Source organism: Phyllopteryx taeniolatus, chromosome 1, assembly GCF_024500385.1.
Source record: "Phyllopteryx taeniolatus isolate TA_2022b chromosome 1, UOR_Ptae_1.2, whole genome shotgun sequence".
Classification (NCBI taxonomy): Eukaryota; Metazoa; Chordata; class Actinopteri; order Syngnathiformes; family Syngnathidae; genus Phyllopteryx; species Phyllopteryx taeniolatus.
This window is the reverse complement of record NC_084502.1, coordinates 34,405,259-34,422,192: the sequence shown is the minus strand read 5'-3', so window position 1 is coordinate 34,422,192 and position 16,934 is coordinate 34,405,259. Positions and strand designations below refer to the sequence as shown.

General features: G+C 40.0%; 1 protein-coding gene across 2 annotated transcripts in view; it reads right to left on the bottom strand.

The window, feature by feature from the left end:
• syt6a (synaptotagmin VIa) overlaps window positions 1–16,934 on the bottom strand; it is a 125,807-nt gene that overhangs the window by 8,036 nt on the left and 100,837 nt on the right. For both annotated transcript variants that reach the window (XM_061791012.1, XM_061791020.1), the window contains exons 3-6: window positions 12,938–13,499; window positions 9,457–9,577; window positions 3,762–3,933; window positions 865–1,015 (exon numbers count right to left, since the gene is read on the bottom strand). In XM_061791012.1, the coding sequence (XP_061646996.1) occupies window positions 865–1,015; window positions 3,762–3,933; window positions 9,457–9,577; window positions 12,938–13,499 (1,006 nt within the window). The remainder of the gene's footprint in view (window positions 1–864; window positions 1,016–3,761; window positions 3,934–9,456; window positions 9,578–12,937; window positions 13,500–16,934) is intronic.

Sequence of the window (16,934 nt, the reverse complement as noted above, 5' to 3'; positions counted from 1 at the left end):
CCTCTCGAACATCAACTGCCATCATGTCTTCCCTCACGACATCCATCAACCTTCTCTTTGGTCTTCCTCTAGCTCTCTTGCCTGGCAGCTCCATCCTCATCATCCTTCTACCAATATACTCACTCTCTCTCCTCTGGACGTGTATTATCTATTTATTAAGTGAGTATATTTTGAGAATTTGAGAGTGTCTTATCTAAGTTCTTATAGCAATTGTTTGTTGAGTGGTTTGACTTCAATATACTTTTTACAGGCGGCACGGAGGCCGACTGGTTAGAGCGTCAGCCTCACAGTTCTGAGGACCCGGGTTCAATCCCCGGCCCCGCCTGTGTGGAGTTTGCATGTTCTCCCCGTGCCTGCGTGGGTTTTCTCCGGGCACTCCGGTTTCCTCCCACATCCCAAAAACATGCATGAATTGGAGACTCTAAATTGCCCGTAGGCATGACTGTGAGTGCGAATGGTTGTTTGTTCCTATGTGCCCTGCGATTGGCTGGCAACCAGTTCAGGGTGTACCCTGCCTCCTGCCCGATGGTAGCTGGGATAGGCTCCAGCACACCCGCGACCCAAGTGAGGAGAAGTGGCTCAGAAAATGGATGGATGGATGGATACTTTTTACATGTATAAAATGAATGTGAAGTTAAATGTAAACATAGATTAATGGATTTATTATAACAATGCCAATTTGTTACAGAAAGTCAACTCCTGATAAAAACAAAGATGACATTTGATGAAACTAATCAAGACTGTTGGCTGTAACTGAAACACTCAGTGAATCACTCGCAACATTCATTATTTGGATTTTTCTCACAGTTTGCTCAGTCAGAATGAGAGTGAGCCACCCAAAATGCCTTCCCTCCCCAGACTCACCTCCTTCTCAGATTTCTTGGACTCCACTAAGGGGTGCCAGTGTGCGATGGGCTTGCGAGGATAAGCCAACATTTCATTCCAGTGGTCCCTTCCCAGTCCCTCTGCATTGCATCCCAACCGCATTACGCCGATGACCTCGTTGTGACCGACCCTGCGGGGCACAGTCGTGTGCAGTGTCACTTAATGTAAAACAACAACTCTAATGATTGCTGATTGCAATCACAGACTGGAGTGGCATCACATACTGTAATCAAGACACAAACATCAGAAATGGGAAGTCCTGTTATTTGAAACAGCTGAAATAAACCTGAAAATACCCTGACTAAAATGGTAACGAAACATAGCCATTTTGCCTTTTTTAACACTGCTAAAGTGAGCTTGTTTTTTTTCCCTTTTCTTTTCAAAATCTGGGTGTCACATAAAGTCCTCTGGATTTCCCCCTTCCCTGCCCTGAAGGAAACCGGGCCCCTACTAATTAAAGAATATTAAATTTATTTCTAAATATATACATGTTTTTCATTTTTATAATAGGTAGATCCTTCTGACTTGGTCATTTTATAAGTAGCTCGCATGCTGAAAAAGTGTGAACACCCCTGATCTAGAGTGTATTCAGTACATTGCAGATTTTTTTTAATCATATTTACATTACTGATAATTCACCATATCATGGGATTTCATTACATATTTTTTTTATTGTGGTAAAATAAGCATTACATAATAATAAGCAAATTTGTTGACGGGATGTCTCACAGTAACCGTGTTTTGTTACTTTATCAATAAATACCAGAATGACGTCTCGTTGTGTATCATTGGAAGATGTTATAGTACTTTATGTCAAGTCCCACAATTCCGCCCAAGCAAGGTACCTGCCGGCTGGCAGTTAGCGGCTGAGGAAGATGGTGTCATTAGTAGCTATCTGGCATTAAAGATGGGACTTCTTGACCTGTTGAAGGAAGGGCAGACAAGCACAAGCTCTATGCCTGTCTGTTGCCTTTATGGCATAAATTAATCTTCGGTCCTCTTCATAAAGAAGGATGAAAATAATATCAGGGTGATAGCTATAATGCTCTTGGCGGCTTTGCAGTACAATCGGCATCAACTTTAATGGTGTGTACCTTCATTTTATATGTTAATTTTATGTATGTTGAAGAGTATAAGAAGTGTTTAAGAATAAATTAAATGTTTACGAGAATGGTAGAGGTTAATAACAGTGCGGGAAAGATTTATAAGTGTGGGAATGGGAAGATTCATACAGCTTAAAAATATGTAAAAGAAATATAAAACAAGGATGCTACATTGCAGAATTCACTCATTGCGGGGTTGGTCCAAAACCTAACCTCTGCTATAAACGAGGGTTCACTATATATCAAAATACATGATATCGTTGGATAGATGAGTTATACATGAATAGAATTAACACTAGTTTTTAAGAATCGGAAAAGGATTAAGGATTTTATCCCACTTTTTATGTTGCAAATCGGCCCAAATTTTCTTGCTTAGAAATCAATTTAAATCATTAGGAAATTTGTGACCGAAACCATGACTTTCTAGTAGAAAAATTTCCATCTTAGTATGCACAGAAGTAGAACAACAAGTACTCTTATTCATTGAAATGTGATGTTTAAAAATGCCAATGTTCGATTTTTTTTATTTATTTATTTATTTTTTAATGGGAGCGTCCACTCGAGCCATCTCATTTTACGGGTCAAACTGAGAGGGCAAGCACATTGTCAGAATTACTTCAAACTTCACAGAAAACAAGAATAATAATACTGAATCACAGACATGCAGTTTTCTATTGGGAATCCTATGAACATGTGATTTTTCGATGTCGAAATCGAGGAACAGTTTCATTTTTGTCAGGACCACAGAAAATTTAAACTGAATTGAAAATTTAAAAAACGAGGTGGTAAAGGGATTTCCCAACAACGACATCTGAAAAGAACCTTACCTTACACAAAACAATGAGAAAACACGATTTTGGTGAACCTCCACTAAGTTCACATGCCCAAAATCCGTCACAGCAAAACAGAAAGAAAATGGTGGCCGTTTTTCTAGCTTTATTAACATACTGTACCTACTTCAAGGAGAGCTTGAGGTAATATTCAAATACTTTTAATACCACTCACAAGCAGGTAACATCATGTTATGTAGCTAGCTAGTGCTAGGACTAACGTTTGTATGTAAACATACTGACATTCCTTTGATTCATGCTCTAAAGCTTTGGTAAACATTGGTTTGTGCGCGTGAATAAATGTTGACGATGATCAACAAATTTGTTGACAACGGCGAGCAAGGGAGGTGATGCACCTGTCACAATACCCAATGCTGTTGGTCGACGGCAGGGCAGTATATCAGAGGGTTGGCGTTCATATGTCACATTACATGGAAGATATTTTGTATTTTTGGGTCCTAGGACTATTGTAGGGCCAAAATCCTGTAGTCTGATCAAGGCATTAAGTGTGTGGTCAACATTGAGTTGGGGCGAGCAACAGATTCATTCTGACGTGAATCTGACTGATTCTGACGTGAAACGAAACGGTAGCCAATTAGGAGGCGACATGAAGCGCAAGTGAAACTGAAACTGGTTTTCTTGAGTGTCTCCCAAGTCATTTGCCAAAATAAAAATGCCAAAGAGCAGAAAGACCTTCCTCTTGCTTCTTCTTTGTATTTTTTGTCAGTCTGGATTCCCTGTGGAACCATGGTCCATCTCTCAGATCAGTCTTGCTACTACGACAGACAGTTTTATGGGTGTGCTGTATACTGTGTTGGTCATTTTAAGAACAGTAAGCACACATGGCAATTTTCTGCCTCATCCTGTGTGTGGTCTCTTACATTTTAAAAATCAGTGAAGATGTTAAAAATAATTATATGTGCAGCCCGCTTTTCTTACGTACAAATCGTAATCCATGACAGAGATGTGCAGGCTGACGTGGTCCATGCTATCAGGTGGGATGTCAAAGATGATGGCCTCGTTGTAGGTGGGATTCAAGGTGTTCTTTTTTATGCTGGTTTTTTTCTTCTTCAGACGTCGCCCATCGCATATAAGCGACACTTTGACGTAAGGATCTGGATAAAAGGAGGAAGAAAAGGGAAAAAAGTCATGAGGGGACACAAATATTTACACACTGCTGTCTCACACTCTGTGGTCTTTTTTTTTTTTTGTAACCTGCTTTGTTTGGCTGCTAGGGCAAGCAAAATTGACAATCTATATCCCTTTTATGCAATGGAGGGCCAAAAGCACTGAATCGTGTCCATTCCCACAATGCATGAAAATGGGTGTCTGGGGTATTTTCGGTGCATTGTGTGCATATATCAGACAGAAAAATGCCCATTTTGTGCATACTGTAATGAGTAATGTGGTTCTATAGAGCACTTTAATTCCTATAAATTGTAAATTTGTATTTTTCGTCATCCTGAATGTAATGTTACAGATTGGTATCCAGTAATGGCGGTCAGCAGACATATAAAGGTATTTTTCCTATTTAACGTTTGGTCTGTATATTGAATTTGTAAATGAGATTAATTTATAAACTTTTGAGAGTTTTTATTTTTTTATTTTTTTGTAGTAGAAGCTTCATTATTTTCTTAAGAAACTGAAGGGTGCTATGAAGTGTTGGGATCCTTTTTTAGATGCTGTTGTTCATGTATTGGAAGACGTTTCCACCTCGTATTTGAAGTTCTTGGGACAATTTATCACGAGTCATAAATATGTTATTGTTAAATAATTGTTGTAGATGGTCAATATCCACCTTGTTCCTATGTGATCAAATAAAGAGATGTTTTGTTAATTTCAAAATCTGGATTATGACAGATTAGGGATCTGTATCTTGTATCTATCCATATCTTCTAGACTTTTCCACCAGGCTGTTAAGGTAGATGCGATTATCGGGTTCTGACAAAAAGTTTGATGCTATAGCAGTAGTTTGATTGCAGCTGTGTTCATATGGCTTCTAATTTGATCGTTATATTTTATTTTCTTTACTGTTCTGAAAAATAGAGGCGCTAGTATTGACCAGAAATGTTAATGAATTCAACATCCATCACGCCCTGGTGCCCTTCCTATTTGCATATTTTATTGCACTATGTAATTCCATGATGGTTAATTGGGCGTCAAGGTTGTCTTTAGTTTCTGCATTTGATTGAGGAATGTTCAGATCATTAATAAAAGTTTCAATTTGTTTTTGATCTGGGTTCTTAGAAGATGCAAACAAACTGCTAAAAACGTTGTACTCTTTTCTAGTTTGTCCTAGGTCCTATTGATTTTGAATTGAGATAAAAGGGGGTGGCACCAACTGGAAAACCAATTAGTCACTAATTATGAAGTGTAATGTCTTATTTTTTCTTGTGTATGCATAACTGCTCTTTAAAGGGGCTCTAAGGAGATATCCATGTTTTGTTTCTAAATACATTAAATATGTTTGAAGATAAGTCCTGAAAAATATGCAAAGACATAACAATATACTGGCGGCACGGTGGACGACTGGTTAGAGCATCTACCTCACAGTTCTGAGGTCTGGGGTTCAATCCTCGACCTCACCTGTGTGGAGTTTGCATGTTCTCCCTGTGCCTGCATGGGTTTTCTCCGAACACTCCGGTTTCCTCCCACATCCCAAAAACATGCATGATAGGTTAATTGACAACTCTAAATTGCCCGTAGGTGTGAATGTGAGTGCGTTTGGTTGTTTGTTTATATGTGCCCTGCGATTGGCTGGCAACCAGTTGAGGGTGTACCTCGCCTCCTGGGATAGCTGGGATTGGCTCCAGCACTCCCGCGACCCTTGTGAGGATAAGCGGCTCAGAAAATGGATGGGTGGATAACAATATACTGCCAAATTGTTGAGATATAGTTTAAGAATCTTGTTCACCATTTGAATTTTCCTGATTTTGTGGGTGGGGCGAAAACGCAGCCCCATGGCAAAAGCAGTGTCGTCTATACAGTAGTACTATAACTTAGAAAACAGCGTGTATGACTCTGATTTAGTCTTGTTCTTTCTGTGCAATTCCACTACGCTGATTAGCAGGTGATGACATTTCTTACACATAAACTTCTTGATTGTGATCTGTGACCTGAAACCTGAAACATACTCTATCAAGAAGAGATACCAGTTTGTGAGGCAGAGTTTTATTTTATTTTTTATTATTATTTTCATGCTGTCACTGAGGAATGTACATGCTAGAAGCCTACTATGCCGTGGCTTTGTTTCTTTTGTTGTTGAAAAAAACATGTTCAAAATCCTTTTAGTTTTGCAGTTGTATGCATTTTACTAGCTCGATTGGTTGAAATACATTTTTGTGTTTTTTCAAAGTTTGGTAATTTAAATAATAATTTTTTTTTAATTGGTAATGAAGCAAAGTTTAACAAGCTCAGTTAAATGAGAGACGAATATTTTTTCAAACTAGGTATTGTAAGTTACATTCAACTTAAATACTCTATTTCATTCCATTCCAATACAACTCCGCTGTGGATGTCCAATAAGAGAATCTTTTTTTAATTATTATTATTTTAAAGTTCTGCCAATAAAGTTCTCAGAAATACGCTGTGCATTGCTTTTTTTTTTTTTTTGTCTGGGATAAAAATATTTGAAATTCGTTACTAATATGTACTTTAAAGCATAGGCAAGTTGCCCTTAGGTGAGTGACCGCATAATGCTAATGGAAAAGTTCACCTTAGTGTTAAGTTTTTTTTTTAAATGAACAAAAAACGCTTAAGGTTCATGCATATACCGGTAATTGTATTACTTTTACTAAATTGCTTGTTTTATGTATAGTTTTTGAATAAACTGTCTTATTCTAAACACATTTTGCTCATTTTTGTTTTCTAAACACATTTTGCTCAATTTCTTGGAACCAGCTCAAAGAAGAAAAAATGTTTTGCTTTCAGAAAATATGTCTTACTGTAAGCCTTTTTTACTAATTAAAATTTTACAAGATTAAAATGATTAAATTAACAAACAAATTCTTTAATCATGAAAATATTCCACTTAATTTCAGGACACATTTCCTACATAACATTCATTTCTTGCAGAAGTGGGTAGGAACATGGTACATTTACTCCATTAAATTTACTCAAGTTCCAGTAATTTTTATGAAGCTTACGTTTTAATTGTACTGCAGTATTAATGTTAAGAACTGTACTTTTACTCCATTACAATAATCTACATGCCACTCGCAACATTTATCAATAATTGTGTGTGCGATCTAATTTTAGACTTTCGTTTTTTATTTCTACCAATCCACCGTGGGTACGACAGTGATGTTTGACTCAAGTTCCCCAATCAAACGAAACAAGAAAGTCACATGTCCGCAGACAAAGTCTTCTATTGGGCTTTGCGGGCCAATCAAAGTGAGTCGTGAAAGCCGCGCATGACTCGCGTTTACTTTACAGACTACGAACAACAACTTTAACATGTAGCATAGTTTTGTCACTGCCCAAACTTGTATATTTCATCCCACTTCTAACTTGTGAACACACCTTGCAATAAGTAATAATAATAATATGTTGTTTTGGGTGTGTATATTGCATCGTTAGCACCATTTTATGGCCATAAGTAATTGTAAAACATGCATCTTCTGGGGTACATTCTGTTTTCACTGTCTCGCTATCGCTCTCTCTCTCAGAGCATGAAAGTTTTTTGACGTCCATGCTATGGTTTAAAAAAATAAATCAGAAGTTACTCACTAGTTACACAGTACTTGAGTAGTTTTTTTGACTGAGTACTTTCTTCCTCTTACTCAAGTAATTATTTGGAGGACTACTTTTTACTTTTACTTGAGTCATATCATTCTAAAGTAACAGTACTACAATTTCACCAAATTTGAGTAAATTGCTTATTTCTAGACAGGCTTTTTTGCAGTGTATACTATGCATGATTAGCTTCCTATATTATTGCAATTATATAAGTCAAATCTGCACTCAGAATTAGGGGTAGAACCCAATAAGTATTTTACTTTTTCCAACTCGTGTTGCGCATGCACATTTGCATATTTATTTTGTTTATTTTTGTTTTGTTGTGTTTCCTTTTTTTCTTATAACCTATCCTATTTACAGTGGGTAAAAATGGGCAAAAAGTGGGCAATATGGGGTGCTGTGTGTACATTAATGAGGAAAATGATTTTACCAAATGGCTGCAATATAGTATCCATCCATCCATTTCCTGTACCGCTTATACTCACAAGGGTCGCGGGCCTACTGGAGCCTATCCCAGCCATCTTCGGGCGAGAGACGAGGTACACCCTGAACTGGTCGCCAGCCAATCGCAGGGCACATATAAACAAACAACCATTCGCGCACACATTCACACCTACGGGCAATTTAGAGTCTTCAATCAACCTGCAATATAACAAATAGTGAAAAATTTAAGGGGGTCTGAATACTTTCCGTACCCACTGTATTTGTTTTCAATATGTTCAAAAAAGGAAAAAAAAAAAGCTTGGTCATCCGGGAGGGGCTCAGAGTAGAGACGCTGCTCTCTACATTGAGAGGAACCAGATGTGGTGGCTCGGGCATCTGATTAGGATGCCTCCTGGACACCTCCCTAGTGACATGTTCCGGGCACGTTTCACTGGGAGAAGGTCTTGGGGATGACCCAAGACACGCTGGAGAGACTATGTCTCCCGGCTGGCCTGTGAACACCTGTTGATCCCTCCCGAACGGTTGGACAAAGTGGCTAGGGAGAGGGAAGTGTGGGCTTCCCTGCTAAAGCTGCTGCCCTGGTGACAGATGGATGAGGTTTTTTTCATTTATTTTTTTAACTATCATTTATATTATAGTTGTTGAATGTTGTGCTTGGTAAATTATGTAAATATAAAAGGATGAATGCATTTTGGAATTCCTCCTTCTTGTTGAAAACTGTAAAACGTAGAGAACTTTGGAAGTCTGCATTAAAGCACTCTGTGCTGCTGGATTCTCATTTTTATGACATGGTAAAATAAATTTGTCAAGCATTGTGTGCAAAACTATATTTATTAATGCGATAAGATTGGATTTGTGGACCTGAAGACATCCCCAATGAAAGTCTTACCACGAGACACCTGGTACGCTTTGCAACTGAGTAAATAAAATCCCAGCCACTACAGTACATTATAAGAGGAAATACAGTCCTCTATTTATAGCCTACTTTATGTACATAATTCATGAAACCCAGATTAAAATAAAGGTAAAAAGATTAAAATTATGGTTGATGTTGAAATTTCAACTTCAATGTCATTAAACATCAGGAGGGAAAATGCCACAACAAATCCCAATTAGAATTTAACTCTGGCATTTAAAGCACAGTAAATGTCACATTTAACAAGTGGTATCAGTGATGCAGGAAGACATGGGATGGCAGACGATTATTTTAAAAAAAAGAACGTTTCCAATGACTTTCTGACAGTGGCTTGATATTACATTATTACAGAATAAACAGAGAGCCAGCTCGCCTGCCACTTGTGTGTTCATTTGATTAAAACAACAGTAAACACACACACATGCACAAAAGCACAGACAGACACGTACAAATAGACCAACACACACACACACGCACACACATGAGCATGCACGCACCCACACACACACAGGCACACACACACAAACACACGCACACACACCTGAGTATCCAGTGATGTCCATGGCTTTGAGGTTCCTACACTTGATGACAGTCAGCGTGAGTCTTCCAGCAGTGGGCAGGTAACAGAGTGAAAACATGATCTCCCCAAGGTCGACACTCTCCTGAGGAAGAAAAAAACACACGCACACACACGCATACACCCACACACACACAGACACATATCAGAAGGTAAAAATGTCCCGAAGCAGAAACCACAAAAATATGAGTTAAGGCCAAATGAATTGTTTTAGAAGCAGGTTTTGGTTCCCTTTTCCTGACAAGGTGCTAAAACATGTTATGAGGTAAATAATAATTACCATATTTGACAAATTGTTAGATTGGCTGTTGCGAGTTTGGTAGAACAAGCGGACTTAAAGTTGATGAATTGTGTATTGAAGCAGTTGAGGGAAGATTGCGATGAATTTGCTTTCGAATTTGCTTTCTCAGGCTACATTTAAACTTTGTTCTCGGTGGTGGGGATTTTAGCCATTTGTCTCTCCATATTCAAGTTTTTTCCTCACAGCCTATCACGGTATCCATGACAGGCCGTAGGCGGAAGGGGCTGATTAGTCCCGGACGGTCAAGTGTGCATTGTGTTTTCAGCCTGCGGTTTACCACAGATGCCAGTGCGCTGCCTCCTGGCCTGTTTTTCACATTTTGTCAAGGCATTCTAAATATGAAACGTAGCGGCGGGCAGCTTCGGAGCACATTTGTGACCCCGACAGAGTTGAATGAAGCTCCCCTCCTGGGCCTCGGCTCCAGAATCTGCGTCAGCACAGGGGGCCACATCCTGCCGCTCAATACATTTTTGATAATATTAGTTTGCTGTAACTAATTCACTAATCCATCTCTTGCACCGAAACATGCTATTCACTTACAGATTGCACTATGTGCTTGCACTCTCTTCCTCTCCCCCCGCCCCTTGTCTTCTCTCACACACACACATATTCAACATTAAGCGTTATAAACAGGTATGCCATGGCGAGCCTGTTTTAAACACATGGTTTAGCTTTAGAAGAGTTGTTGGCAGCGAATGTTAGATGCCAGGGGGAACACTTATGCTTACCGTCCCACTCGAACTGCCTTCAAGTTTTAATACGCCCTATTATGTACTGTCAGTTTTAGTTGTCTTGACCCCATTTTACTACGACCAACTAAGTTTCTCATCTGTTATGTGGCTGCTGTGGCAAATGTTTTGACAATCACATCTCGTTAAGCATCCATGGCAATTATGGCCTGTCACATTTGCCCAACCCATTTTGTCCACGGCGGCCATGGCAGCCCTATTTCAGGCAACAGTGTAAATGTAGCCTAAAGAAGAACAATGTGAAAACAACTATGGGTAGTTGAACTACATCTAGAGGTGCAACAATTAATTAACTAATCGACAACTAATCCATTATCAAATTAATTAATTAATTAACAATTTTGATAATCTATGAATCCTTTAGAGACCTTATTTAAATTAAAATTGGCCAAATCCTTGGAATTTCAGCCTCAGTAAATATTAATATAGTATCATATTTATTGTAATAATCTTTGTGTTTCATCAAAATAAGACATTTACAAATGTATTTTAGTTTGGAAAACAACTATCAACATTTTGGCCTATTTTCTGACATGCTCCAGACCAAACCAATAACTGAATCATAATGAATTTATGTTTGTGCATTTTCTGCCCTGTCATTTTGAAATAATGTCATGTTTTGGAATAAAGGGATGCAAAGTAAAAAAAAAAAAAAGAAATTCATCGATTAATCTAAAAAATAAAAAAATAATAAACATATGAATCAATTTTTTTACATTGTTAGTTGCAGCCCTAGCTACATCCACACGATAGAAACTCCTCTGGGTAGCATTATTCTATTCAGTATACTGGCATTTAAAAGGGAGTTCAGAATATTCAGAAAGCAATTTTCCCATCACATTAAAAAAAATTGTTGTTTCATTTTCCTCATAGTAAATCGTGAACATTTAGTCAAACATTAAGTGATTGTCTTTGTGTTTTTGAAAAGTGCGAATATTGTTTGTTTATATGTGCCCTGCGATTGGCTGGCAACCAGTTCAGGGTGTACCCCGCCTCCTGCCCGATGATAGCTGGGATAGGCTCCAGCACGCCCGCGACCCTAGTGAGGAGAAGCGGCTCAGAAAATGGATGGATGGACATGTGACAATGTTGTCAAATTAATCCCGGTCACACAGACCGGCAAAAACACAGTAATATGCATGCCAGGCCAGTAGTTGGCGATGTCATTTTGTAAAGAAGCACACATATGTATATGCACCATCATTGTTCACCCTTATTGGACGTACTCAAAAGTGTTGTTTGAAAAACTTTTGTCAACTTTTCTAATGTTATGTTTGTAAGTCATGTGAGTCTCTGGAAATGTTAGTCATGTAGTATATATTCACTTTGATTTGATTATTATAAATGCAGACACAACCACAACATTGTGGTCCACCGTTGTTGTTTTGGTTGTCAAGTACTTGCATATCTACACTGAACACTTAACACACATTCTGTACATGTTTTGACAGACAATCAGTTTTCAGCATTGCAAATGAATTGGCCAAAGCAAGACAGTTTTTAAATCTGTTTTCAGTAAAAAAAAACAAAAACTGTGAGATGCCCTTTCATTGTGAAGGTGCAAGCAAGGCAAAAGCAGGTGCACGTCATTGCACACTCACAGATGAACATGTGACATGCATGACTTCCTGTGCTGTGGTGAGAAATTTTCTTTGAAAGGTGTGAAAGTTGAGCTGTGATGTGAGAGCACAGCCGTCGAGTTTTGTAAAAGCATAAAGTGACACTGATGGGCTGTGGCAGAAGTTGCACTGTTTAATGTGTCGCACCCTTTTGACAACCGTGAGATTTTTTTTACATTTAGCTCAAACAAGCTGCAAAACCGCTGCAGACGTTGGCTCCCACACGCTATATTGATAGAGCATTAATGCCATATGAAAAGGATTTACTGTATAACATCAAGTCTAGACTGGAACAGTTACATGTTTGCCTCACATACAAGAGGGTCTGAGTCCCTCCATTGTGCAGTTTGCAAAAACATGCATGGTAGGTAAACTGAAGTCTCTAAATTGTCCATAGGTGTGAATGTGAGTGTGTGTGTGTGCCCAGCGACCAATCCAGGTTGTACCCTTCCCGACGATCCTCTGTGACTCTAATGAGGACAAGTGCTCTAGAAAAGGGATGAATAAAAGTCTACAGCGCTGTATGTATTAGGTCAAGGAGTGAAGCCAACCCCAGATTCTTCATCAAGGTTTGGCAAGATGGGAAATGATATTTTTAAATTTTGGAGTTCCTCACAATCCCTTACAGGCATTATATGATTTTTGGAGTCATTTTATGTGTTGCCTTGAACTGGTATGTGCAGGAGTTTAGAAGACAGACAAACTAAAGAAGAAATCACATAAAGAGACCTCAAACTATGTATTAAAAGTATTATATTGTAGTACTGTATTCTTACGCTGGTGGCATATTCGATGTCTCTCCATATATTTGTTTCGCGGGACAGGTCTGACGTCTCAAACAGGTTGTCCATCACCACCTCCCCAATCATATCGTGTCTTGAAAACCTGTCGAAGTCGAAGACGCTCATGTGGAGCTTCCTGACGGCCAGCTCGTCGTAAGGCACGGGAAAGTGGAAGCTCTCGCTGAAGGTGGGGTTGAGGGTCTTCCGGTGGACGCGCGTCTGGAACTTCTTGCGGTCGGGAAGCAGGTAGATCTTGACGTAAGGGTCGGACGTGCCGCACAAGTCCTTGGCGGGAAGGTCAGCCGCACTGATGATGTTAACGAGTAGGGCCTCGTTGTCGTAGTCGTACTTCAGAGAGAAGTTAATCCTACCACAGTTTTTGCTGCTGCCTTTCTTGGAGGAGTCCTCGGAGTCCAACGTTTTCTGCTGGTAGAGCTCCGGCTGAATGCGGCCGATGCTTGTGGATTTTTCCTCTTTGTCCAACATGTAGTCGTTCCCCAAGTCGAGGCTGCCAACCTGCATCTGTCGAGGAAGGTGCCTTTTGAAGGAATTGTGCCTGCAGTGAGACAAGTGACACAGGAAGCCATGGAAATGAGCAATGGAAATTTACAAATAATTTGGAAAAGATAACATCCAATAATAAACCCAAAGTTTTTCAATATTCAAAACTTTGTAACACTTTACAATAAAGGTATCCTTATTAAGAGTTTACTAATTGCTAGGTACATTGCTACCACTATGTACCTAGTAGGTCTTCGTAAAATGCCTGTGACAGGTCATTGCAAAATTCCACAAGGATAAAGAGTTACAGCAAACTTAAGATCCTCTCCCAAAAAAGCATGGGGGGGGGGGGGGGGGGTCTGTCCTATCATCCAACCAAGCCACTCATCCAGCCGCCCTCTACTGCGGGGTGTGCCGATGCAAGTATGTTGTATGTTGGGACCAGAGTTTGACTCAGAGCAACAGCGTGTTACTGAACTACAGACATTGTTGTTCTTTTTGCATGTTGGCACCTAAGTCAAGTTCATCCAGGTATTTGTGACCATGGAGGTATGCTACCATACAACTTTATGTGCCAGTTATCAGAAGCTAACGGAGTTTATGGCATTTCTTTTTTTGCATTTGTGTGTTAGCGACTCATTGCTTCTCCAGCCTCATATTGGCTTAGGTGAAGTGGTCGACAAAGGCAACAACACTTTGACAGACGGAAGATGGGATATTTCTCTGATAAAGCGAGGAGATGTAAAGGTGACCACACTTTACGAAAAAGGAAAAAGGCGGATTTTGGCCCAGCAACCCGTTGTGAGGGTGGTGTTGGTCATTTAAATTAGCCTGATTGTTACATCACAGTAGGACCAAAATCTCAACAGGTTGCTAAATGACATTTTCTGACATAGCTCACCAAAACTGTACTTGGTTGTGTATTTTTGGACTTCATATCATTAATATGTATTGTCCTATGTCAGGTTCAGAGGTCAGAGGAATTATTGGCAAAAGGAAAATACAGGACAAAATTAGGTCCAGACACTTCCTAGTATATCATCACATTATGTGAAACAATCATCCTTCCTACCATCCAGCCATCCATTCTCATTCTGGGCCTATCCCATTTAACTTTGGACGACAGACAGACTACACACTGGACTGGTTGCCAGTCACAGGGCCCATATAGAAAGAGACAACAATTGATCCCCTTTTTTGCACCATCACTGCAAGTGAACCGCTACACCACTAATGACTTTTATATACACGTAATTAGCAGCACTTTATCTGCATGGCAGGACAGGAAACCAAAGGCACACGGTGGTAGATGACCACAATATACTGCGCAGGCCATATGGCCTAATGGCTAAGGCGTCTGACTTGGGAGCAACTGATAAAGTTCAGCTATCATATATGATAGGCCTCACCCTAACTGCCAGCACCATAGAGATATATAACCACTAGAGGGAGCCTCGGGTGGGTGAGCCGCATGGAGACATAGCCGCCATCTGTCATTTCTTCCATTCATTTGAATAGAGGTAAGTGTGTCTGGCTCCAATAAATTAATCCTAATTTGTTGAATTCTTTACCGATTTTGACATTGTTAGAAACATTAGACATGCAGTTATGATACAAGACTTGTGGGTAATTTTATAAACGGGACTTTCATAAGCAATTACTTTGCTTACAGTCAAGCATCACCTGAAGTCGTGCTGGGCGATATATCGGGAAGCTCGAGTCAATCAATATTTTATTAATGCTCAATATAAAAAAAGGGGATCATTAATTTTATTTTCTATACTTTTTGCTACTCTGCAAGACTTCTGCCTACATGGTGAAGATGCTAACACAGGGGTGGGCAAACGTTTTGGCTCAGAGGCCACATTGACTTTTAAAATTTGACAGGGAGGCCAAGCCAGGACCAGATGCTTACATATAAAAAACAAAACAAAAAAAGACATGTTAGTCTTGTAGTGTTAATGCTTAGATTTACCTTTAATGGGAACAGTGTTGTTTTGTTGATCACCTGGCTGTTAGCATAATCAGCATGCTTGGTAGAAAAGTGACGGCTGATGTTATATTCCTCTAAAACCGCAATGGTTTCTTAACAAATTAGACATACAGCCTTTGATCGGACTTCAATGAAAAAGTATCTAGTAGTCCATTCTATATTAAACACTCGGCACTCACTGTCGACTTTTTTTTGCTTTGGCCCACTCATGGTTGAAGAAGGGTTCAGAGCAGTAGCAGAGTAAAAACAGAACCACCAAAGTCAAGTCAATGTATCACTGTACCTACTCCACTACCTGGTGGAACCACTGGGCATTACAGGACAACCTGGTGGAACCACTCTGCATTACAGGACAAGGTCAAATGAATCTAGTCATGATTTTGATATGATTTGGGCGATTCTGTACCAATGTTTGGCGGGCCGGATTGAAATGATCAATGGGCCCGATGTGGCCCGCGGGCCGTAGTTTGCCCACCCTTGTGCTAACAACTCGTGAGCCATAAATAGTCCCAAAAAAGGGCACGACTATCAGTTGTAAAATCACCTGAAGATGAAGCACGTTATCGAGTGTGATGCATGTATCACATTAAAGAGAGCTGTGACTCCATGCCGCTCCTGTAACGTAAACAGAACAATGCCAAAGCGCAGGTAGCAGTCGTGGTGGTAGTTGAAGCACTTGTGTTTTTGCGTTCGCTCTGTGAACAGGGCTGGAAGATAACGCGATAGTAGTATGTCATTCACGGATGAGATAGAAAGTGTTCACGGGGTTTTGTTTGCATTACAATTAGCAGCTACGAGCTAGCATCATTGTGTGAGCGATCACCCAAATAGTAGTAATAAGGCCGGCCGTCGCTGTCTGAGTTAAGTTCAGGACATTTGGGTTTGCACAGTGTGGCATTCTGAAGAATCGGTATTTCCTTTCTATTTTTATTCGCTTAATTTACAGATCACAGCATTGTATTTGTTCAACATGACGTCAAGTTTCTTCATCGCGTCTTCTTCTTCTTCTTGATTTCCAGCAGACTGGGCATGTTTAAGTGCATTGCTGCCACCTAAGGGTTAAGTGATTAACACAAACAACGGAGCCAAACCCTATCCATCCATCCATTTTCCGTACCGCTTATACTCACTTGCGGACGTGCTGGAGCCTATTTCGCCCAGATGACTCTGGGCGAAAGGCGGGGTACACCCTGAACTGGTCGCCAGCCAATCGCAGGGCACACGTAAACAAAAAAACATTTGCACTCACATTCGCACCTACGGGCAATTTAGAGTCGCCAATTAACCTACCATGGATGTTTTTGGGATGTGGGAGGAAACCGGAGTATCCGGAGAAAACCCACACAGGCACAGGGAGAACATGCAAGCTCCACATAGGTGAGGCCAGATTTGAACCCAGGTCCTCAGAACTGTGAGGCAGATGTGCTAACCAGTCGTCCACCATGCTGCACAGTTGAACAGTATGCAGCCCAGCACCAACCTAGAGTAAAAGGAGAT